The 22,639-nt window shown below is 33.2% G+C and overlaps 6 protein-coding genes and 1 long non-coding RNA gene across 8 annotated transcripts in view; 3 read left to right on the plus strand and 4 right to left on the minus strand.

Moving 5' to 3' along the window:
* The window catches only part of LOC101896343 (uncharacterized), a 90,832-nt gene extending 87,582 nt beyond the window's left edge, over positions 1 to 3,250 (plus strand). Inside the window, exon 6 of the mRNA XM_059123320.1 lies at positions 19 to 3,250. Within this exon, the coding sequence (XP_058979303.1) occupies positions 19 to 98 (80 nt within the window). The 3' untranslated portion in view covers positions 99 to 3,250. The remainder of the gene's footprint in view (positions 1 to 18) is intronic.
* An 809-nt stretch (positions 3,251 to 4,059) lies between these two features.
* On the minus strand, positions 4,060 to 5,013 carry LOC109612439 (uncharacterized). Its single transcript, XR_009342376.1, has 3 exons — positions 4,596 to 5,013; positions 4,361 to 4,535; positions 4,060 to 4,226 (listed from the first exon to the last, which is right to left on the minus strand). It is a non-coding gene; the product is annotated as an uncharacterized LOC109612439 (long non-coding RNA).
* A 114-nt stretch (positions 5,014 to 5,127) lies between these two features.
* Positions 5,128 to 22,639, plus strand: part of LOC101896172 (facilitated trehalose transporter Tret1) — a 56,238-nt gene continuing 38,726 nt past the window's right edge. The window contains exon 1 of one of the 2 annotated variants that reach the window (XM_020036490.2): positions 5,128 to 5,237. Coding sequence is in view for 1 of the 2 variants with exons in the window: in XM_011293896.3 (XP_011292198.1) it covers positions 21,140 to 21,192 (53 nt within the window). In the remaining variant the exon portion in view is untranslated. Of the gene's footprint in view, positions 5,238 to 20,963; positions 21,193 to 22,639 lie in introns of those variants that run through there. The other variant, XM_011293896.3, reaches the window with a different exon arrangement.
* Positions 6,010 to 7,705, minus strand: LOC101895835 (syntaxin-18). Its single transcript, XM_005182731.4, has 2 exons — positions 6,546 to 7,705; positions 6,010 to 6,480 (listed from the first exon to the last, which is right to left on the minus strand). Exons 1-2 carry the CDS (start codon positions 7,497 to 7,499, stop codon positions 6,292 to 6,294), a joined length of 1,143 nt encoding a protein of 380 aa, XP_005182788.1. The 5' UTR covers positions 7,500 to 7,705; the 3' UTR covers positions 6,010 to 6,291.
* On the minus strand, positions 8,941 to 14,231 carry LOC101895661 (E3 ubiquitin-protein ligase Iruka). The gene is made up of 2 exons (XM_005182730.4): positions 13,860 to 14,231; positions 8,941 to 13,773 (listed from the first exon to the last, which is right to left on the minus strand). The coding sequence occupies exon 2, from the start codon at positions 13,514 to 13,516 to the stop codon at positions 12,404 to 12,406; it is 1,113 nt and encodes a 370-aa protein (XP_005182787.1). The 5' UTR covers positions 13,517 to 13,773; positions 13,860 to 14,231; the 3' UTR covers positions 8,941 to 12,403.
* Positions 15,529 to 16,451, plus strand: LOC101895479 (proteasome subunit beta type-3). Its single transcript, XM_005182729.4, has one exon. The coding sequence runs from the start codon at positions 15,669 to 15,671 to the stop codon at positions 16,284 to 16,286; it is 618 nt and encodes a 205-aa protein (XP_005182786.1). The 5' UTR covers positions 15,529 to 15,668; the 3' UTR covers positions 16,287 to 16,451.
* LOC101895202 (MYG1 protein) lies at positions 16,911 to 18,405 on the minus strand. The gene is made up of 3 exons (XM_005182727.4): positions 18,257 to 18,405; positions 17,845 to 18,199; positions 16,911 to 17,784 (listed from the first exon to the last, which is right to left on the minus strand). Exons 1-3 carry the CDS (start codon positions 18,327 to 18,329, stop codon positions 17,043 to 17,045), a joined length of 1,170 nt encoding a protein of 389 aa, XP_005182784.1. The 5' UTR covers positions 18,330 to 18,405; the 3' UTR covers positions 16,911 to 17,042.

The raw sequence follows: 22,639 nt of genomic DNA on the forward strand, positions 1-22,639 counted from the left end.
TGTGTTTTTTACTTTTAGCTAATTTTATGCCCTTACCATTTGCCTGTGTCTACTTGGAGGCTCCGAAATCACAAAAGGCCAAACTAACTAAAAATTAAAGTGGGGGTTATCAAGCAATAAATAATTCAAAAATGAATTGAATTTTACCTGTGAACTCCACTATGGTATGCAAACCACCTGTCGTATCCACTTGAAAGATTGTGGCCCTCCATGACGTTCTTTTAAAAACTTTCTATGACCTCCTATTTTCCTAAATGTACTGAAAAGAATACAATTATTTTTGTTAACTATAAATGAAATATGTATTTTTAAGTTCTCTTTAGTTTTATAAAGAAAGAAATTATGCCATAAATGTAAAACATTATTTAGCTTTTAAAATGTTTTGTTTATTGCATTTCAGATTGATCCAATAATATTATTTAATAGTATTGTATTTTTGTAATATTAAAATTACATATATATGTAGAAGACTTCTTATAGATCTTCTATATGGCAAGACTTTATATAGTTATATAAGTAAGTCATTCTAGAGATTATCTATAGATGGGAGGTCTGTGGTGAAAAGAATTTTTGTAATTGATCATCTAGAGATTGGAGACCTTTTAAAGTTTCGATGGGTAGAAGATATATCCACAGAAGGTGTCTTTAAAAGCAAATTATATAGAAGCATTTCAACTGATTTTCTAGGGATAGGGGTCTATAAGTGTGAGACCTTTTATAGACTTTTTACAGGTCCTCAATATGGCAAGACTTTTCATAGTTATGTAAGCAAGTCATTCTAGAGATTTTCTATAGATGGGAGGTCTTTTATGAATAGAATTTTTATAATTAATTTTGGAGAGATTGGAGACCTTTTAAAGTTTCGATGGGTAGAAGATATATCCACAGAAGGCGTCTTTAAAAGCAAATTGTATGGAAGCATTTCAACTATTTTTCTAGGGATAGGAGTCTATAAGTGGGAGACCTTCTATAGACTTTTTACAGGTCTTCAATATTGCAAGACTTTATATAGTTATATAAGTAAGTCATTCTAGAGATTTTCTATAGATGAGAGGTCTTTTATGAAAAGAATTTTCATAATTAATTTTGAAGAGATTGGAGACCTTTTAAAGTGTCGATAGGTAGAAGATCTATCCGCAGAAGTCCTCTTGAAAAGCAATTAATACAGAAGCATTTCAATGATTCTTCTAGGGATAAAGGACTATATGTAGGAGACCTTCTATAGATCTTCTAAATTTTTTAAGTCATTAAAAAAATCTTTTAAAAGTCTTAATGATCGATATACTCTACAAATTAAACCCTCCTATAGGATTACATAAAATGATAAGGCCATGATTCTACAGATCTTAAAAAAAGGTCATTGAAACAATTTCAATTTATTTCAGAATTAAAAATTGTTTTCTATTTATAAAATTTATTTAGAAAGTATATTCTTTGTAGAAGACATTTAAAAGAGCCTTGAAACACAGTAGGTCTTCTGGCTATAGAATGATACATGATATTTAGAACTTTTTTATGTATAAATCTTGTATACCTATGCGAGTTCGATGAAACATATTTATCAAACAATAAGAGTATTTTTATGAAAGACCAATTGTATGTCCACTTTAAGAATAAATTGACTTAAATATAAGGAAGACCTATTGATCTTCTTTTGTCTAACTTAAAACGACAGAAGGTTTTTAAATGGAACTTCTACAGATGAAAACCTTATGTATATCTTCAGTGGATGTGAGTTCTTCTAGAGGTTTTCTATCGATAGAAGATACTTAGCAAAACATTGATATAGGCGAATTTCTATTGTTCTTCTAGGGATAAAATAAATTTCATTGGACCATAGATATTAAAGAACTTCTGTAAGTCTTCAGAAGTATTTTATCGATTTTTTATAGAGGTATGATTAAAGGCCTCCTATTGGAATATTTGGAGAGAAGACTATATTTAATATCCTCTGTAAGTTTTCTAAAAGTCTTTTATAGATCTTGTCTTTTTGGAGGTATGATTAAAGGCCTCCTATTGAATTATTTTAAGGGAAGACTATATATAATTCGAAAGCTTATATTAAGACTCCTTGAAAAAAAATGAAAATCTGCCTATTTTTAAAAATATTTTTCGAGAATATTTTTACAAAATATTTTGTATTTTCAAAATTATATGAGAACAGACAACCTTAGAATTTGTTCCAATATGACGATACAAAAGCTAATACGATTCCAAATGATATTCACATTTTCTTTAACTAAAAAAATTTAAATGTTGAAAAATTTGGAATGGGGTTTTCCATTCGCATTCGGGTATCGTCAAAGAGAAACAGATCCTTATTTGTTGAAAAATATAAACTTCCAGTTAAAAAAGAAAAAAAGTGAATCAAACAAAAAAGTGAATAGAAAAAGTGAGGCAATCTTTTCTATTTGGTTTAAGCTCCATTTTCCGAATTGCATTTTTAGATAAAGGTACGGTAACATCGGCAGAGTGGTCAAGGAATATTCAATCCAGGAAACTTGAATAATAATATGTACATTTTGTGCATTATCTAAATAAAAAGCAATATATACATACCAATGTATATACGCATAAATTTCATTAAAAAAAAGAAAGAAACCCAATAATACAAAAACAGAATAGAAAATCTCAACACCACATAGAGCACTAAATACACATATACAAAAAGAAATATTAAACCAATATGTTATACACACATGAAATATACAAATAGTTTTAAAACAACATTATTTTTAATAACCAAAAATACATTAGTATAGACTTAAATATAATACAACATGTGAGAATTGCAAAATAAAATCAAAAATGAAAATCCAAAATATACTTTAAGAGATAACCTTAAATATTTGAATATGTATGAACCAATACCCACAGTAAGAAATGATCCAAAAAATTGTACGTAGTATATAAACTAAGTGATATTAAAAACAAAAAAAATATATATACACTAAAAATATTTTAATATTAAAAATACAAACAATAAACCCTATACAATAAGTTACAATAATTATAAGTAGAACATATATTTAGACTACCAAATAAGTAGTAAAAAAGATTTATAATTTTATACCAGCCTATCTATGTTAAAGCAAAACCCAATAATTAGTTCTAAACAATTCATTCTGAGTCTGAATTTTATAAAAAAAAAAAAACAAATAACAACCGATAAGAAATAAGTAATCTCTGATGGCGTAGAATATGCCTTGGCTCTCAAATAAAGAAAAATTTACTTGATAATTATTATAAATGGATGTATTTTTTAAGGGGGTATGGGAGATGCATTTTAAAAAGGTAAAGTAACATTTTTCACCAAGTTATGTCCAAAAATGCTTCGTTCTAATGAGTTAGACGTAATGTTACAGGTCTACGACCTGAGATTTACCAGATTGATAGCATTTTCTAAAAAACCATATAAACACCTTTAAAGGTGATGCTTTTATTACTGAAAATATATGCCTTGTTCTATCTACGACACCTATGCAAGGTAATTGGGAACTAATAAAAAGTCTTCTTCGTAAGAAGAACCAACAGTAGGTCATCATATAAAATTATATTCGAATTCTCGTTATTTCCACAAAAAATCCTTTGAAACTCTAAGAAACCTTTTACGGATACTCTCTTTAAATGTCTATTTAAAAATTATTTCCAAATGAACAACAAATTGTGATTTGATCATCAACTTTCCATTTTCACAAGCATAATCCTCATATTAAGTTCTTTCCCCAAGCTAATCCAATGATAACTTTACATTCTTGATTCTACCATGCGACTTTAATTTCATCATCGTGTTTGTTCAAAAATAATCATTATAAATCTGGTACCATCCCATTATTTTAACAAGGGTACTGCTTCATTTTGAACAAAAAACATTTGCCACGTAATTTAGTAGAACACCTATACAACTTCTACGAATTGCTGGATTTCTTATGGAGAAAGATATGAAATTATCCTGATTAGAAAGTAAAGTGTTCTGCCCAATTTAACTGTCAAAATCTAAACTGTAAATTGAGGGCAACGGGCTTTATTTATAAAATACCTTTCTATCTTACCTTCCAGGCAAACTGAAATAAATATCCCAATATTCGCCAAAATTATCAGAAAATTCATTTCTGGTTCCATCGGTGGGGCTAATTGTAGTTTTCTCTACATGTAACATACCCAAAACATGTTCCTTCTTATGAAATGCAATATTAGTCCGGGGGCTATGTATCACAAGCAGTAACCTATAATAAAGTGCCAAGGACATATTACATTTAAAAAATATACGTGAATTAAGCACTTATCTGTCTCTTTATCTCTTGAATGACGTTGATAGTCGAAATTACGAAATAATTGACAATCAGGCCACCTTACTTACCCTCCAGACAAACTAGAAATAGATCTCCCATTTTCTTCCAAAATTATGTGCAAAATTAATTTCTGGTTACATCGATGGAGCTAATGTTGTCTTCGCTACATGAATGATATCCAATACATATGACTTCTTATGATATTCAATATTGGTTCGTGAGCTATGTATCACAGGCAGTAATCTGTAATAAAGTGTCAAAGGCATATTACATCTTAAAAATATATGTGAATTGAGCGCTTACCTATCTCTTTGTCTATTACACGGTTTAGATGGCCGAAATTACGAAAAAAATTGACAATAACACATTTTTTTCATTGCTAAAAGTTTTGCGCCAAATGACATCAATCCAAGCTTGTCAAACTGTAAAAAGCTGTTATATTTGCAACTGAAGACTATGACAACGTGTGGTTAACGGAACGACAGAAACAAAAAGTTACCTAAATTAAAAGAGAGATGCACTTGTAGGCAAAATGACAAAGAAGCCAGGCGAAGACTAAAGCCAATATAAAAGGACTTTTATGTATATGCACTATTAATTTAGCATAATTATTGGGTTATTATATTTTTTCACTTTTCTAACGATTTTTTTCTTTGGTTTGTTCTTGTGTCTCTCTAAGCCGTTGGACAAAAATATGACTGAATTCATAGTCATCAGTTTATGTATAGCTAACGACATTGTTTACAGTTTGTAAAGCCCTGACTTATTGCAATCAATCTATTACAAATTGTGTGGAGCGTCAGGTGAAATTAGAAAATTATGATTTTGTTGAAGTTTATTGGATAATTTGTAAATTTTATTGTATTTTGCAATTGCTATAACAAAATTCACAAACGTGGGATACATTAAATGTGATACGATGTAAAATAAAAACCAGAAAATCATGTAAGTCCTATATTATTGTGTATATTATTGGAAGAAGACTTGTTCTCTATGAAACTGTCTTTGTATATTTCTATTGGATCTTCTGGACTTCTACTTGGAGATCTTCCGGTAACCAAACCTCATCGTTTAACCCCAGAATGAGTAATTTTTGTGAAGGATGAATTTAATAATATGACAAATAATTGAAAACCTGTGTCAAAACTATGGATTTTTTTTAAATATGTCCATTCATCCTTGGAAAGTTATTCTATTATTAGAATATATACTCTTTGGGCTGATTCCTTTGAAACAAAGTTTTGATCTTCCATACGAGGTCTGTGAGGTCTGTCTGTGATTTAGAATTCTCTATTTAAAATAAACTTTTAGCTACTACAAGAAAATCTTGTATCCCTCAGTAAAGGAGCAGGAGTATTCTAGGGAAGAAAAATTGGGCTAATATGTAAACGTTTTCTGATATATACGGAAGCTCTTGAGCGACTAAGCCAAGGTAATCAGCTATTTTCTGGTCTTATGTTATAGAAAAATTGTTTCCTGGAAAAAGGAGTCTTTCGGTTCGCATGAAACATTTTTGGAAAGGGGATTCGATTTTCTTTCCAAATTCTTGCTATATTTTTTATTATAAAATAAGATATGTTAAAAAAATATGTGACATGCAAGTGCTCTGTAATAATATAATTAAACACATTCAACTATGAAAAGATTCTATTTATTTCTGTTAAACCTAGTCCACCGGGCCAAAACGTCTCTAAACTGCAAGAATTCTTATTGCCTATTACGTTTATAATTCGTTTATTTGATTAAAGTCTTCGAGAATAACATTCATTTAATGCTGTACAACTTGTTTTACATCATTATATAGTTATATAAAAAAGAATTGGTGAATTGTTGTTAACTAATCTTAAGCTCTAAAGCAGTATCAAAAACACACAGTGAAACAAACAAATATACTTATTGCAACAGAAATAAGAATAAGAACATGGAACTAGTTGTGAGTTATTCAATACATCATGTGCACGCATCTCGGCATCGGTACACAAATAAACGCAACGCGATATTAATCATAATACCAATCTAGGAATAGCAATGATAAGGACATAACTAACAGGAAAAATAAAGACCAAACGCGTAGACCGGCATTTCGTTGGATAGCCTGTTTAATTTGTTCATTGGCATCCTTGACGTTTTCGGTGCTACCAATGACTGCATTGATGATGCGTTCTATATTGTGCTGTTGTAAGGTAACCTGTAATTCAAAAAAAATATATATTATTAACTTTATTAGAAATATTAAGGAGTATTGAATCTCACCTTTTCCGTAAATATATCCTGTAAGGTTGCTATATCTACAACATTCTTTTCAATGGCTTCCACCTCTTCTGACAGACCCTGTAGTTCATGATACAATTGCAGATTTTCCTCCTCAAACATTTGTATATCTTCGGGACTAAGATTCTTGGCAGCATCTTCTACATTCTGTTGGGATTTCTGTATATCCTCGTCCAAGGCCACCTGGGCTTTGGTGTCAGCAGAAAATGAGGTATTACTTAAATTGGAATTGTCATGTGATTTATTGCCATTAGATGTGGTTGGCTTTGGTGCTGTTATGTCATCTTCATCTAGATCCCAACCATCACCGCCAGCATCTATGTCCGAACTTTGTTCTGCTCTTCCCTCCCATTGTAAGTCCTTGCTCGACGTAGATGATACCGTTGAAGTTTTCCTAGATCTGTGTTCGCCTGCCGGTCGTACGGGAATTTTCTTTTTATCCGATGCCAATTTCAAAAGGCGATATGTTTCCAATTCATGTTGTACACGATATTTTTTCTGTTCCAAATAGATTTGTTGCACCGACTTGAGATAGGCGCTCAACAAATCCAACACAGCCTCCATGTGCTCCTTTTGCTGCGGCTTTCGCTTTGCCTTTTTCCAATCGTTACGCATTTGTCCCAAATACTGTGTATAGAATGTTACAAATTTCTCCGATTCCCTGTCGATTAGGTCCCTCTGATCATCAGTCATCTGAGCGGCACTCTTTAAATGCTGTCCTATACGCATGTAGGCTGAACGATTCTCTATGAGAACGTTGCGTAGAGTTGTGATTTTATTGCACACATCCTTGGCCTGTTTTGAGAATTCATCCCTTTGACCATTGGCATTGGTTGTGGTTTTGTTTGGTAGGATTCGTTTGTGGGCTTCCAATTCACCTTTACGTTGTAGTTTGACGGTCATTACACCGGCCTTAAATAGGTGTGTTATATCCATTTTGGTGTTGGCAGACTCAAAGCTCAGGGTGAAGGTTCCGGAGGAGTACGTTGTAGAATGAAACTCCTTTGTTTTTATTAAACAAAAAGGACTCTGGACAGCATTAATTAACTAACTACATTTAACTGTGATAGAGGCAAAGTTGATTTGTTGACACATCACTAAAATCGAATGAGAACATATGTTTTGTCAAAAGAAACGGACATTCACTGTGAAGTGGGTGCAAACGTCATTGAGAGTCCAACGGAATTACAAAGGTAGGGATATGTTCTATCGACTTTTGAATAATCAATGGTGATGGCTAGATCGATTTTTGATATCGGCCTATGCGCTACATTTTTGAGGTGTTTTACAGAGGAAAGAAGAAATGCCATATTATTATAGTTCAAGGCAAAATTAACGTTTCGTTGTGGCCCTTGAGTTTCGTGCGACGACATGAACATAGCGAAAGTGATGCCAATCAACTCGAAATCACAACCATCAACAAGAAACTCAACGTTCACAACGAAACATTGATGTCGCTTTGCTACACAACACTGAAAATGTTTAAGGCTTAAGTCGAGTGTAGAACTTACTCCACACTTTTTGGAAATGTTCTTCACAAGTTCGGTCTTGAGTTCTAACCGAAAAGTTCTAATGAAAGATTTTATTTGGCTGAAAATTTTTCAAAGCAATATCGATTTACGATACATATTTTATTGAGAGACTTTTTGACCGGCCGAATACCTGTGATATTATGGTAGAATCCTACCATTTATGGGATTTAACTCGCACAAAATGTGTATATTTATGCATCAACCTATTAAGAGCTAACTGTGGGTATTATATAAAAAAACATGTCCGGTCCAAGTGTAAAGCCTAATAGTCGATGATACTCATCCTGACTTTTAACTGCATAATATTGATACATCGAAATTAAACTACTTTTACTTAAAGCTTTACGACTCACCGCCGTCCAAGACGTGCCGAGAAAGTGAATAGTGATTTCTTGCAGTCTAAGCGCACAAAAAGATCCAAAATTTTAGGGTGACCGAAAATATGAAATATGTGAATACCTAATGAGGGAATTTATCCCAGGAATTTCCATCAAAATTTGTTGCATATCGAATGTGAAAATCTGACCCCAGGGAAAAATGAATGAAACGCCTGGATTTTCTTTCATAAAATATGATCTAGACAGTTCTATCTTTCAAAAAATGGCAAATAGCTTTAATGCGCGTCTCGCAATCGTCGTCCAATCATTGATATTGAGCATATTCTGTTTTTATTTTTCAAACAAATGTCAGAAGTCGGGCACAGTTAGAAAAAAAATTTAATCAGCTAGTGGCTCCACCTTACCTTTTTATTGTACCATGTTAGCTAGTATCGAATTGATTCCCAAGGTTTCTTGGGAATCAAATATAGGCCATAACTTTTTTTAATTAATTCAAAAACAACATAATTTTTCAAAAACTTTTTTATTTTGCCTTTTCTGTGTAGTTTTGTTGTTGTTTGTTTAACCGTTATATTTTTTTCGTTACATTTTATGTGTTTTTTGTTTTCAACTTCTGTATATATTTATTTCATCAACTATAAGCTAATTATATAGATAAATTATTTCATGTTGTTTTTTGTTAATATTTTGAAAATGTATTAAATTGTAAAATTTTTTCAAGTTTTCTCTTTCATTGTTTTTGAAAATGTAAATGTTGGCATGAAAATATTAAAAGAAAAAAACGTATATATATGGAATAACAAAAGTGCAAATATTATTTTTTTTTTATCAAGTCCATTGTTATAATTCACATAAGTCATACCAATAAATATTGAATAATTAATAATAAAAAAATAATAAATTATTTGTTTTGTTTTTTTTTTATTCGTATTAAAAATGGTGATGAAGATAATTAGATATTGAATAGTTTTATTGCCACAAAAGAATACAATTTTATTATGCAATGTAAACAAGTATTGTAATAATACCTCTCCCTAACCTACATCTTTTTTATTTTATTTATCTTTTTTGTTTCTGTTTGGGAAAAAAGTGTTTTTTTTTAGACGTATAGCTTGACAAGTTGTCTTGTCATCTAGAAACTCTCATAATGTAGTTTTTAAATATTTATTATTTTTTATAATTTTTCAATGGTCACATTGTGTTTGCCTTACTTAAAGATTTCCTTGGTTTATTTTACAAAACAATATCTGTATGTATATGCTTTTTTATATATTATAAAATTTAGTTTCAATTATAGTATTTAACTGCGCTCCTTTGTTTTTTTTTTTTTTCTTTTATTAATCATTTTTTTACATATTATTATTGTGTTTCTTTTTTTAATTGAAAATATATTTTCAGATTTGGTAATAGTATATAATATATATGTATGTATATGTTTTAACTTAGTTTATTTTAATTTGCATTATTATAATGTCAAAAATACAAGCAATAACTTAACACATGTTTGAAATATTTATGTTTTTGTTTTTTTGGTAAAAAGAAAAGTCATTTTTTTGTGTTGAAATCGAAAAAATAAACTATTAATGAAAATGTCATAAGAAAATATATATTTTTCTTTAGTTGAGCTTTTAATTGAATTTGGAATCGTTTTTTTTTTATTTTTGAAATTGGCCTTGAATGCAAAGGGTGGTGGCAAAGCCAAGGTTTTTCTTAATAGTTTTTTCTTTTTTTTTTTTTTTTTGTAAGGCGACAATTTAAAAATAAGCTCTCTTAGAAGGTTTCTAATATAAATATCCGAAAAGGTCAACACATACCTTAACAGAGTCTTATTCAAACGAATTTCATTTTCTCTATAGAGGAGCCACTTTTACATATTTTTTAAAAATTAGGACCTCCTTGGTCTTTCTCAATAGTTTTTTGGGAAGGCGAAGGTTCTAATATAAATATCGGAAAGTGGAGTCTTTTTCAAACAAATCACATTTCCTCTATAGTCCTTTTTAAAAATTAGGACCTCCTTGTAGATATTGTATCAATATAGGATGTCAATGGCGGTAATCGACACTAATAAAACAATTTTAGGGGGTCTTCTATAAAAAAGAAAGATGAAACCTTGGGAGGCACTTAACTCTTATTATCCTAATTAGAGGTATCTGTAAACAAAGCCCATCGTTACAGGTCTTCCACGGATAAAAAGCTCTGCTAAAGAGGAAAATAAATTTCTAATCAGTTTTTTAAACATAAAACCTCTTTGTGGGCTTTGGGTGGAGGACGTCCATATGGCCATTCTTTAAAAGGAGAACTTCTTAAGAAGTCTATCATAAGTCTTCAGGACTTTAGGATAGTGATAATCGAAAGAAAACTCTTTTAGAGAGATCTTCTATGAAAAGATAAAACCTTGGGAGGCCTTCAAAAAATGGTATCGTAATAAGAGGTCTTCTGTAAATAAGAGGACCTTGGGGCCTTTAACAAATATTTAGGAGTATATTTATAGATCTCTGTAAAAAGAGACCATCGTTAGAAATCCTGCACGGTTAAAAACCTCTTTATGGGGTCTCCTAAAGAGAAAAAAAATTTTGATCGGCGTTTTAAAAATTAGAACCTCTTTGAGGATTTTTGTTGGAGGAAGTCCATATGGACCTTCTTTAAAAGAAGTACTTCTTAAGAATTCTATCATAGGTAGGTATTGCAGCAATGTATGACTTCGATAGGGGTAATCGACAAAAAGAAAACTCTTTTTAGGGGGATCTTCTTTGAAAATATGAAACCTTGAGAGGCCTTCAAAAATGGTATTATAATGAAAAGTCTTCCGTAAATGGAGCACTTCTTTAGGGATCCTCTACAATTGCGAAACTCCAAATGGTCTCCTTAACGAAAGAAAAAAAACTTACTCGGCGTTTTTAGCATTTGTGGATTTTCCATTAACAGAGGGCCTCGTAAGAGACCTTCTACAAAAAAATAAAACCTTTTTAAGAAGTCTATCATAAGTGGAGGACCTACATAGATCATCTTTTAGAGATTTCTTCTTCTAGGCAATGAATAATAAGGTATTGTCTTTCTATAACTAATTGGTAATAGAAATCTTTTAAACGCATAGTTTTTAGATGGGCCGAATTGGACTTCTTTTGGGTCATCTGCTACTGGTCAAGTCCCCTGGAAAAAACTTTACTACTTTCGGTTTTGTTGTTATTAAATCATAATTCATATAAGTTTCCTTACTATTTGCCACGAACTTTGGAACTAATATAGGTTTTTAAATTGGTTAATAACAAAATGTTAACTCCATCGTATTGATAGCAGATTTAAATTAACCTTCAAAATCTCTTTAACCTTTCCAAACACCCTAAATCTCATTCTCTTCAATCTACATTCGAACTTTGCCCATAGCATTTTCCTAATTTCCACATATTTCCATTTCTGATCTCTTACAAAACTCCATACAAGCAAAAGCTTTTGGTTTCATAATTTAAAATCTTTTGATATTCTACTCCTGGAACTTAAATTCTCCCTTTAGGCTTGAGTCAATGGTTATCGATCTCCCTGCAAAATCCTCCACATGCCTTGGAATTCATAATCTACTGGGGTTTTTGTCAGCCTTATTCTTGAGCGTCGCTTTGTAGTTGGGAGTCTTTTTCAAGCTTAAAACCCTATAAATTCCCCTTAATCCATAACATCATCCTCCACATATTTGATTTTCAAAATGGACCTTTTAAAAACAACCACCTCTCCTATTGTCTCAAGGCCAATTTCTTTTTTTTTTAAATACCAATTACCATTTTCCTTTTGGTCGATGATCTCCAATTCAATTTGTTTTCTTTTATCAAGTGTTCTCTCATAATATAGGGTAATGTGTGTGTGTGTGTGTATGTTATGTATGTGTTCGTTTGTTTTATGTATAAATTTCTAAATCTAAAAACGAAGGAAAAAGAAAACATAAATAAATTATATTCTTGTTTTTTTTTATATAGTTTGTTTAATCCAAATCAACACTATCCATTCTCTCAAAACCAAATATATTGTCGGAAGTAGGATTAGAACGTTGTTGCTGTTGTGGTTGTTGACTAGAAGCACTGCTGGCACTATTGCTGCTGGTACCGGGCTGACCATCCTGACCATTGTTACGATAATGATTAGACGCCGAACCAATTTGCTGTTGTTGGTGTATGGGGCAAGCCGACGAGGAGGAGGATGTCGAATTGCCAACAACCGACGACGTATAGGCGGATGTACTTTGTCGATCGTCCACAGCATCCATGTGAACATCATTCTCCTCATCCTCCTCACCGTTCAAAGATTTACGACAAATGGGGCAAGTACCATGCAGTTTCAACCATGGAACAATACATTCTTCATGATAGACATGGGAGCAGGGCAATTTTCGAACCATTTCTTGTATCTTAAAATCTTCCCAGCACACCGAACATTGTAGTTTACGTTCGATTTCTTCGGGTGTTATTTCCACTTTGGGTATTTCATCAATTTTATCCTTGGCCAATGGTGGCGGGCCCGATGTTTCCATTTGATTTAATAGCTGGGTTACTATGGTATCCAAACCTTCGCGACCCCATGCATAATCACCCAAATTGCCCATGAACAGGAATTGAGAATTATCAAAGGGATTCATTTCACCGTCAGCACCACCGCTACCGCCCACCGAAATCGATTGCAGAAAATCGAGTAGGACATTATCTAAACCCAAACTTTGAGGACGTACCCGACCTCCAGCAGTGGTTACCGGTGGTCCCAGCGACACAATTCCCCTTGGTTGCCTTGGCAAGGTACCCGGATTTATGTTGATTTCCAAATTGGGACCATTACGCGAAGCCAATAAATTGGCAATTTGTCCTCGCAATGTTTCCAATTGCAGTTCATCATTGTTAAAGCCAGCATTGTTGCTTCCACTGCTACTGCTGCCGGCATTAGGGGCTGGGGCATTTGCTGCAGCTGGTGGTAGTTCTTCAACAAAGCCTCCAGAGCATATGGGGCAAATGTAATCAGTGCTGGCAATATTGATTTCCTCGTCACATTTGTGACAATAAAAACGGGGTGTTACTGGAGGTCTTTCTTCTACCACAGCTTCGGCCATATCGCTATTTCTTCTTCGAAAAGAGGGGAGAGCAGCAAAATCAAAATCTTTGTTGTACACAAACAAACACAGCTGCCGGTGTTGGCTTTATTTGCAAATTATTTTCCCACACCTGTCCGGGGGTCGTTTTCTTTTTCAGTTTCCTCTTGCAATTGATTTGTTTGTTGAACGTACGTGCCCTTCCCTTTGTCGTTCTGCTGCTGCTGCTGCTTCGGCTCTACTAGATGGTTGTATGGTTGTGTGTGCGTACACTTATTCTTTATGATGAGGAAGATTAAAATTAGTTTTTCTTTATTATTTTCTATATTCTATTGTAGTCGTTGGTTGCAATAATTTGTTTTACCCTTTTGACTGTCGCGATGACTGCCTGACGACGTTGTCGTAGTACTACAATAATGCTTTATTTCTTCTTCTAACAATTGACACCACTCACTCACTGACTGTTTCTATAGTTTCATTTTCACAACTTGTCTGATTATTTCGGTTGGTTCGTGTGTTTCGTTTAAGCTGCACCTTCTGCTGTTTGTCAGACACTTCGTGTTATTAAACCGAAGTAATTTTGTATTGTTACTTAATTAGTTGAAAGTTTTGACAGTTTTTAGATAAATACCAATATGTATTTGTTACGATCTTTTTGCGAATTGTAATTTATTAAGTCTTTTTTTTGCAATGAATGTTCAAGACAGGCAGAGACCGAGAGGCAATTCACCTAGAACGAAGACCTTTTTGACATTCTTGTCAGTTAGCAGCGTGTCAGAGTTGTTAGTGAAACGTTGCAGAACGTAAAGTTTACGTAAGCTACCGGTGAGTGGAAAGTTTACGTAAAACATGATAGAAAGCGCATCTTTTGAGAGGATATAGAAATATTTAGTTCTATTTAGGAAAATAGAAGCTTTTTAAATAAAATTACTACAAGACATTGCAACTATAATTGAGCTGTTGATACATAAACAAACATAGTGGCATATTTTGTGACACATTATAAAAGGAGTTTAGTGCCTCACTCAAATCCTACCATCGTTGTCTTTATAATGTGGCGCTATGTGCTAATTACAAGGGTGATTTGTGATTCGAATCTCTAACTCATTTTTTGAGTTACCGACAAAACAGGTTAAAATAAAAATGCATATAACTTCGATTATTAAAAAAAAATTGGCAAATTAGCGATTAAAATAAAGTTGTCGCTAAGTCCTACCGATAGCATCAGTGTTTTTAACTTTCAATTATTATTCGTTTATTACTATTCAATTACTACCGTTTTTTTATTATTATTATTTTCTTTTATCTTTTCTGGCGTCACAACCTGTGAGCTGGTAATTATATCTACTCTCCTAACTCTCCCTTACTAAACCTAATACCACGGTAGAACTTAGAAGGTAAAGTCATGTAATCATATGTTTACAATTTTTTCAAAATTATACCTTTGACAACATCTCATTGTCAAAATTTTCATTCATTTATCCACTGCATATACACAAAACAGAGATGAGACTGCTTTTTATGCATTGAAAATTGGCATGGTATATTACAGAAAATGTAGAGTTAGGAATGCTAATTTGAAATGAGGTTACCTTTATTTCATTGAACCATACCTAATACTCAATTCATGGTACAATTCATATTCATTTCAAATTAAATTCAAACCACCAACACGCTTACACGTGTTAATAATGACCATCAATTATCGATTCGTTGACGTTACAGGAATAGGTCCTCTTTTACTCAACAACGTACACAAAGTATTTATATACTGCAACGAAGAATTATTGGGGAATGAGCCCTTGGAAAGCTACCCGGAGATACTCTTTTTTGTCGAAAACTTGTTTTCAGATCTTTGTCGAAAAATTGTATGTGGATGAATAACATTTTGAGTTTTGTTTTTCTCGAATCAAATGTGACCATTTGATATCTCTGCAAAAATCCCCAAATTTTCGTAAATTCCCAATGGTATGGCACCTTCCGGTTTTACTGCCAGCGTTGACCAAAAATAGTAGTTATAAACTGTCAATTCACCGTTGCTGTCACAGCAACCCTAACGAAACAAAAAGTCATCGTCTTTGGGAACATAGCAGCGGCATTTGTTTTGCAAAAAATATCGCAAATCATTTAAAAATTAATTTTATATACAATCTTTTAATAAATTCTCAACAAAATGTCCATATTGGCATATAATGGAGGCTGTGTGGTGGCAATGCGTGGCAAAGATTGTGTAGCCATTGCAACTGATCGTCGTTTCGGTGTCCAGGCCCAAACGATTGAGACAGACTTTGAAAAAGTGTTCCAATTCAATCCACGTATGTTTGTCGGCCTGGTTGGCTTACAGACGGACATCCTCACAGTAAGGGACAGGCTAATGTTCCGTAAGAACTTGTATGAGACTCGTGAAAATCGTGAAATGCAACCAGCACGTTTTGCGGCTATGCTCTCCAGTTTTCTGTATGAACATCGTTTTGGACCATATTTTATTGAACCTGTTATTGCCGGTTTGGATCCAAAGACCTTGGAGCCTTTCATTTGTAATATGGATTTGATTGGTTGCCCAAATGTTCCCGACGATTTTGTGGTGGCCGGCACCTGTGGTGAACAGCTGTATGGTATGTGTGAAACCCTGTGGAAACCCGATTTGGAACCCAATCAATTGTTCGAAGTTATATCACAGGCTATGATTAATGCCTTTGATCGTGATGCTATCAGCGGTTGGGGTGCGACCGTTTATATTATTGAGAAAGACAAGATAACAGTGAAAACTTTGAAGACTCGTATGGATTAGGCGTATCGGCGATTTGTTGGAAGAGTGTTTGGAGGAAATGCAGCTCCAACTATGCTCGTGCGCTTTTTTCTATAATTTTGTAATTATTACTGCTTTTTTGTATAAGTAAAGGTCATGGATTGTCCAATCGAAGTAAAAAATAATAAATTTTTGTTTAAAACAAAATGTCTATATAAAGTAAGTTTTATTAAGTTTGTGTGTTATGGGCCATTTAAAGAGCACCAAATTGAAAGACGTAATCCCAAAAGAAAATAAGAAATGGCAACTAATCGGATGCAAGGCAGGTTTTGTGCAATTATGGATCTGAGTACTAAATTGCAATCAATTAGTTGGGAATATAACGCGCAGCAACAATATTTGGAGTCTATATCTGCAGATTGGTATATACTTGTAAGGTCTACCTACACCTTCAAGGTTCTTTAATTTAAGAAAAATCTCCTATCTGTAGAGGGTCTCCAAAAGCATCTACCCACATTCATTAGTTCTTTTATTTGTAATATACATCAAAAAGGGATCCTATTACAGGGTATATCCAAAAAAATACCCTACTCCCCCTTTGTATAATACCGCCAAAAGAAACCACAATATATCCTTCTCGATTTTGGTAATAAAAACTACTACAACTAAGGAAATGACAGCCAAAAAACAGCTGGAGTTGGAAAATATATTTTTTCTTGTCAATCATAATTAAATAGTTTTCTTTTTTTAGCACACAATTACACATACAATCATACAGATAAATAAATTTCTTCTTAATTAAAACTCGATACTTTTTATAGCCATTGCAATGGCAGCTTCTTTTGTTTTTGCTCCGCCAATAAATCCGGTGTGATGCACAAAAGTCAAATCATCCACACCGACCAGTTTGGAAAGTTCTTCATCACGTAAACCTCTCCATGGTTCGGGCAAAAATTTACGACCCAAAAAGCTATCTGGATTCAAGGGAACACCTGCAACACGCCAACTTCCTGAGGCGTCAATAAAAATGATCAGTTTAGGTACACCTACAACATCATATTCTTTCTCCAGCTCCACCAAATGTTGTTTCCATGGGCAAAATCTTGGCAGTAAAAGAATTTCTCCTGTTTTGTAAACGGTTTTAGCGGTCACCAAGGCTTCGCGTACATATTCACGTGCCTTAATCCATGATCCGCCAATGGCCAAAACATTATCAACAAACTCTTTGCCAGCATATGACATAGCTTCGGCAAAACGTTCATCGATATTAACATTTGTTCCCTCCTCTTCCCATGAGGGATTGAATTTGCCAACTCGACTTGAGAGGCCTGTGGAGATTTTGTACAAGGGCTCAACGCCTTCGGGACACATTGGTACGCCATTATCAATGGCATCGATTTCACTAATAAAGTTGCGATAGATTTGTACAAATGTAAGCTTCAAGTTTTGAGGATTCAGGGAAATATTGGCATGTTTCTTCAGAATCTCATCAATAACACGTTCTCCGTAATAGCAATAAATCAGTCCAGCACTACTTAACCTGGAATTTTCAAAAAAAAGTAAAGTCTTGGATCCCCTTCATATTGTTAAATAAATATACCTTATTTTATTAAACTGCTCCTCGTATTCAGGCTTTAATGAACCCAATGTATGCTGAAATGATTTCTGATGATGATCATACCATTTCTTTTCATGATCAAACTCACCACCCACATCAACAATAATATCGCATTTTTCTTGTAACTCGGCATCATTGCGGGAACGAAATATCTTAGCATCGCTATATTCCGGCAGCTGTTTCAACATAAAACATGCCAATACCTCATCACAGTGGAATGTCCCACTGTGTGTTCCAATGCATTTTGTGGCTGCATCTGTACAAAGACGTTTGGGAGATGTGGCGGCGGGCGATGAAGACGACATGATGGTTTGCAGTATAAATTTAGATTGAAGTACTGAAATAGAGTCGCAATATTAGTTTGTATTTATCACAAAATAATATCCTTTCCTACACGTTCTTGGTCTGGTGTTGTTAACTAATGTCAATCTAAAGAGCGGCAAAACACAGCTGGTAAACGACACCATTTTAAACGAACGCAGATGGCGAATGTGAAATTTTGACGCCGTCGTTATTGAGTGTTACTTTAATGCCAACGTATGTCAAATGATATTTCTTACGTTATGTTTAGATTGCATTGCAATGTATACACTTAATGTAATATGCATGCCAAATACAGCAATTATAAATCGGAGTTGATTGATACGTTGTTGCAAAGGGCACAATCTGCATGGAAACTGAAAATAAATAAAAAATGACGTTTTAGTTGGCATATAATTTAAGAAATGCAAAAAGAATACATTTGATATCATTTGACAACTTCTCATTGTCAAAATCTGTATTTATAAATCCATTGTATTTATAAATCCATTTGTCAAAATGTGTATTTATAAATCCATACACAAATCAGAGATGGAAACCTGTTTTTATGTAATGTGAGAAGGTAAACACAGAAATTGCAGAGATGGGTATGCTTATTTGAAATGACTTTACCTTCTTTATTTTACCATGTACTAGTAGGAGATTGCGGAAAACTTGCGAGGTGAAGATTTAACGGAATAAAGTCTTTTCAAATATCAAATATCCATCTCTGTATTTTCTGTAATTGATCTTGTTAAATTTCACTGCATAAAAATCAAGTTTTCATCTCCGATTTGTGTGTATATAATGGATTTATAAATATAAATTTTAACAATGAAATGTTGTCAAATGAATAATTTTGAAAAAAATTGTAAACATATGATAGCATGGCGTTACCTTCTTGATTCTATCATTCACTTGCATTGGCGTGAAGATTCCGCACAGCATTTAAGATACAAAAATATAAAAAAGCAAGTTGAATTAGTTCTATTTCGGACCATAATCTATACTTGTTAACCCTACGCTCCTTTATTATTTTAAGTGTTCTCACCTTTATCCGGATAAACTTTTGTATGTAAACGCTCTTTGATTTTGTAGCATATTTGCATGTATATTTAGATATTTTTAATTGATTTATTTTAATTTCTTAACAACACGTCGCCCAACTGTCGCATTCTGCGTGGTTGAAAATACATGTACAAGCTAAAGGCAAAAGCAGAATCAAGGTGAAAGTACATAAACAGCTTTAAATCTTCGCATGGCATATTATGTGACATATCATAAAGGGATGCCAGAGTCGCATTCGAATTCTGCCTTCGTTTCACTTTATAATTTTACACTAATGTGCCTAGCCCTGATACCAAGCTGCTTATGTACCCTCACCTTTAGCGGTTCATCATAAACACTGTATGTTGCCAAAAAACGCAACAAGTCTGTGGTGTAATTTAGAAAGCTTCGCTTTCGTTCCGCCTATGTGTTTTTGGCGCAAAGCAATGCCAAGAAGAAACATTATGCTGTCTTTGGCTAAAGGTACGTAAGAAGTTTGAAGTCATGGCTAGGCATATTTTGTGACATATTCCGTTATTATTTGACATTAATATGCCTAGCAATGACGTCAAGCTTTTTATGTACTTGCACTTTTTGACTCAAAGCCTTTAATCCTTCCTCGTTCACACCAGTTTTAGGATAATCGAAATTCATGGCTCATCTAATTTTTCGTTTTCTTAATGGAATTTAACAGTTTTTGGCTTAACTTGGCGAAAAGGTTTTGATGCAGACAATAAAAAAATGCTAGCCCGAAAAAATATCAACAACAAACAGCGTTAACAATCAATTATCACATATCGTCTAATTTGAAATCAAAGCATTTAATGACACACATATACACATGCCTATGTGTTTACACATACATACCAAGCAAATCAAGTCAGTAAAGTAAGCGTTAAAAAACAAATATGAAATGTTGTCAATAATACGTATTCGGTGATGAATATTTTTATGTATAAGATTGTTCCGATGGGGCATAAATATCGGAAGAACATTGCAATTCCAAAATTGGTTTGACAGTTCATTGTCCCAGCAGCTGTTTCGATGTGACTACCTATATTTTTCTACCATGGATTTATTGAATGCTCTAATATGTTTACACATAGCATAAGAAGGATATAAATACCGGTCAGTTGATGCTTGTTTACATATACATATTAGATGTACCACGGTAGAAGAATACAGGTAGTCGCATCAACACAGCTGCTGGGACAATTGAAATTTTTTAATGATTGATTATAAAAATAAAAGTTGTTGATAACTGGACATCATTGCATGATTCGATTAATTTCGTATAAGAAAACTTATACAAAACTTATAAAAATAAGTATATTTTTGAAAAAAAAAAAAAAAAAACATTTTAAAATTTTTGACATATCAATGTTCCCAAGCGTCGATGCATCTACCTGTACTCATTTACCACGAGAACTACTGAACCCACTGCGATAACCTTTAATACTGTTAACGGATTCTTATAGTACGTTTATATATATGAGGGTTAACCCACTGGATTTGGATTTAAATTGTCATATCCATTACTTTTACTTCAAATAAATCCTCTCAAAGAAGGTTAACCCTACAAAAAGTTCTAACGTAAACATGGCATTAAGCTTTAATAAAACCCCATTTCGCTTTCAATTCGTCACAACCCAATGTTACCATTTTTTCGACTTATTTGCTGAAAAAAATCCACAAAATATGGACAGAAATTTGGAAAACAAGAATCATAGCGCTTTAAAAATTTTCAGTTGTTTAGTCGAATGCATACAACGTCAATGTTTGGAAGCAAAACTTGCAAAGTGTGTATTATGTGTGTTTGCGTGTGTGAATAGTCAAAAAATAAAACACAAAGGAAATTCGAATGTAACACTAAAAAAAAGGCTAAAAAATCGAAATCAATCAAAACAACTTAAAATCCAATTTGGGAGAAATGGCGGAAGCTAGATTGCGAAGAAATGCCGCTAGCCGTCATTTACCATCGCTGTAAGTTTTTGTTGAATTACACATTCCTTCTGGGAATACGGAGAACAAACATAACAAAACAAACTAAAATATGTGAGAAAAAGTTTTCAGTTGGTGATTGTTTCAATTCTTTGTTCGAAAACAACACGTGATAAAAAAAAATTCTAACAAAATTTGCGCTTGATATAATAGCAATTATAATTATTATAATAATAACACCAAACAGTCTTACCGACATTGATTTAACAAACACTTATTTTCAAAATTAAATTACGAGGTTCGTTGTGAAAGTATGTCTTACTTTGGTGTTACTAAATGGTCGAATTAGTCCGAATTATGTAACATATTGTCATGGAAACGACAATGTAATAAAACAGAATTCAATGAAAAAGTGACATTTAATTTGACGTTTCTATTCAATTAGTGTATGACAAATAAACAAAGTATTTTTATAAAACCAGTTCCGTATTTTTAGTGTTGGAAAATTTTCCATTTGTTTTAACTGCTAATTTCCAAAAGTATAAATACATTAAAATACACTCTCCATCGCAGACACAATGTCGGATTTAATAGCGGGCGAGAAATTAACAAAATAAAAACTTGCAAAAAACAAACACCTCCAACCCCGAGGGAAAGTGAAGGGAAGTGATAATTAAATTGATGTTTGATAATTCGCAAATGTTTATATCAAGTTAGAGCTCGAACATGGGAAAGCCAACTATCCAGCGAAGAAATGATGGCAAGAGTGAGGGTACATAATCAGCTTGAAGTCTTCGCATGACATGTTTTGTGTCATATCATAAAGGAATACCAGATCCTCACTTGAATCCTGGCGTTTTCCCTTTTAATTTGACATTAATATGCCTAGCCATGATGCCAAGCTGCTATGTTCTCACACCTTAAAGGTGAAAGTACATAAATATCTTGAAGTCTTTTCTAGGTATAATGTCAAATTATAATGAAAAACGACGGCAGGATATTAGCGCGGCTCTGTAATCCCCTTATGAAATGTCGAAAAACATGCCTATCCATATATCAGATATCGTAAAGATTTTGGCAACACTTTTCAGCTGATTTAAAGCGTGTTTACTCGATGTCATATGTTTATTCCAAAGCGTATATGTCATGTAAATCTTATTCATAAATCCAGTGGATATTCTTTGACACATACAGGTTGAGATGAAAAAACTGCAACCAACTTCAGACTGCTGTCATTTCTAAGCCACAGCTGTTAAAATTATTCCAGTGACAGATTATTACATTGTTTACAAGCGTACAAAAGCATTTAGGTGAGAATTTTTCAGAAAAAAAGTTATTCGTGACGGAATTCAAGCGTGATAGTGTGATTTCTTTATATTTGGCTGGAAAACCACAAGTGGCTAACGTTAGAGCACTCCACCATTTAAATGTGAATAAATCTTTTGTCTCTCGTTCCATCGCTCGTTACCGTGATACTGAAAGTCAAGGA

This window comes from Musca domestica, unplaced genomic scaffold (assembly GCF_030504385.1).
Source record: "Musca domestica strain aabys unplaced genomic scaffold, Musca_domestica.polishedcontigs.V.1.1 24, whole genome shotgun sequence".
NCBI classification, from domain to species: Eukaryota; Metazoa; Arthropoda; class Insecta; order Diptera; family Muscidae; genus Musca; species Musca domestica.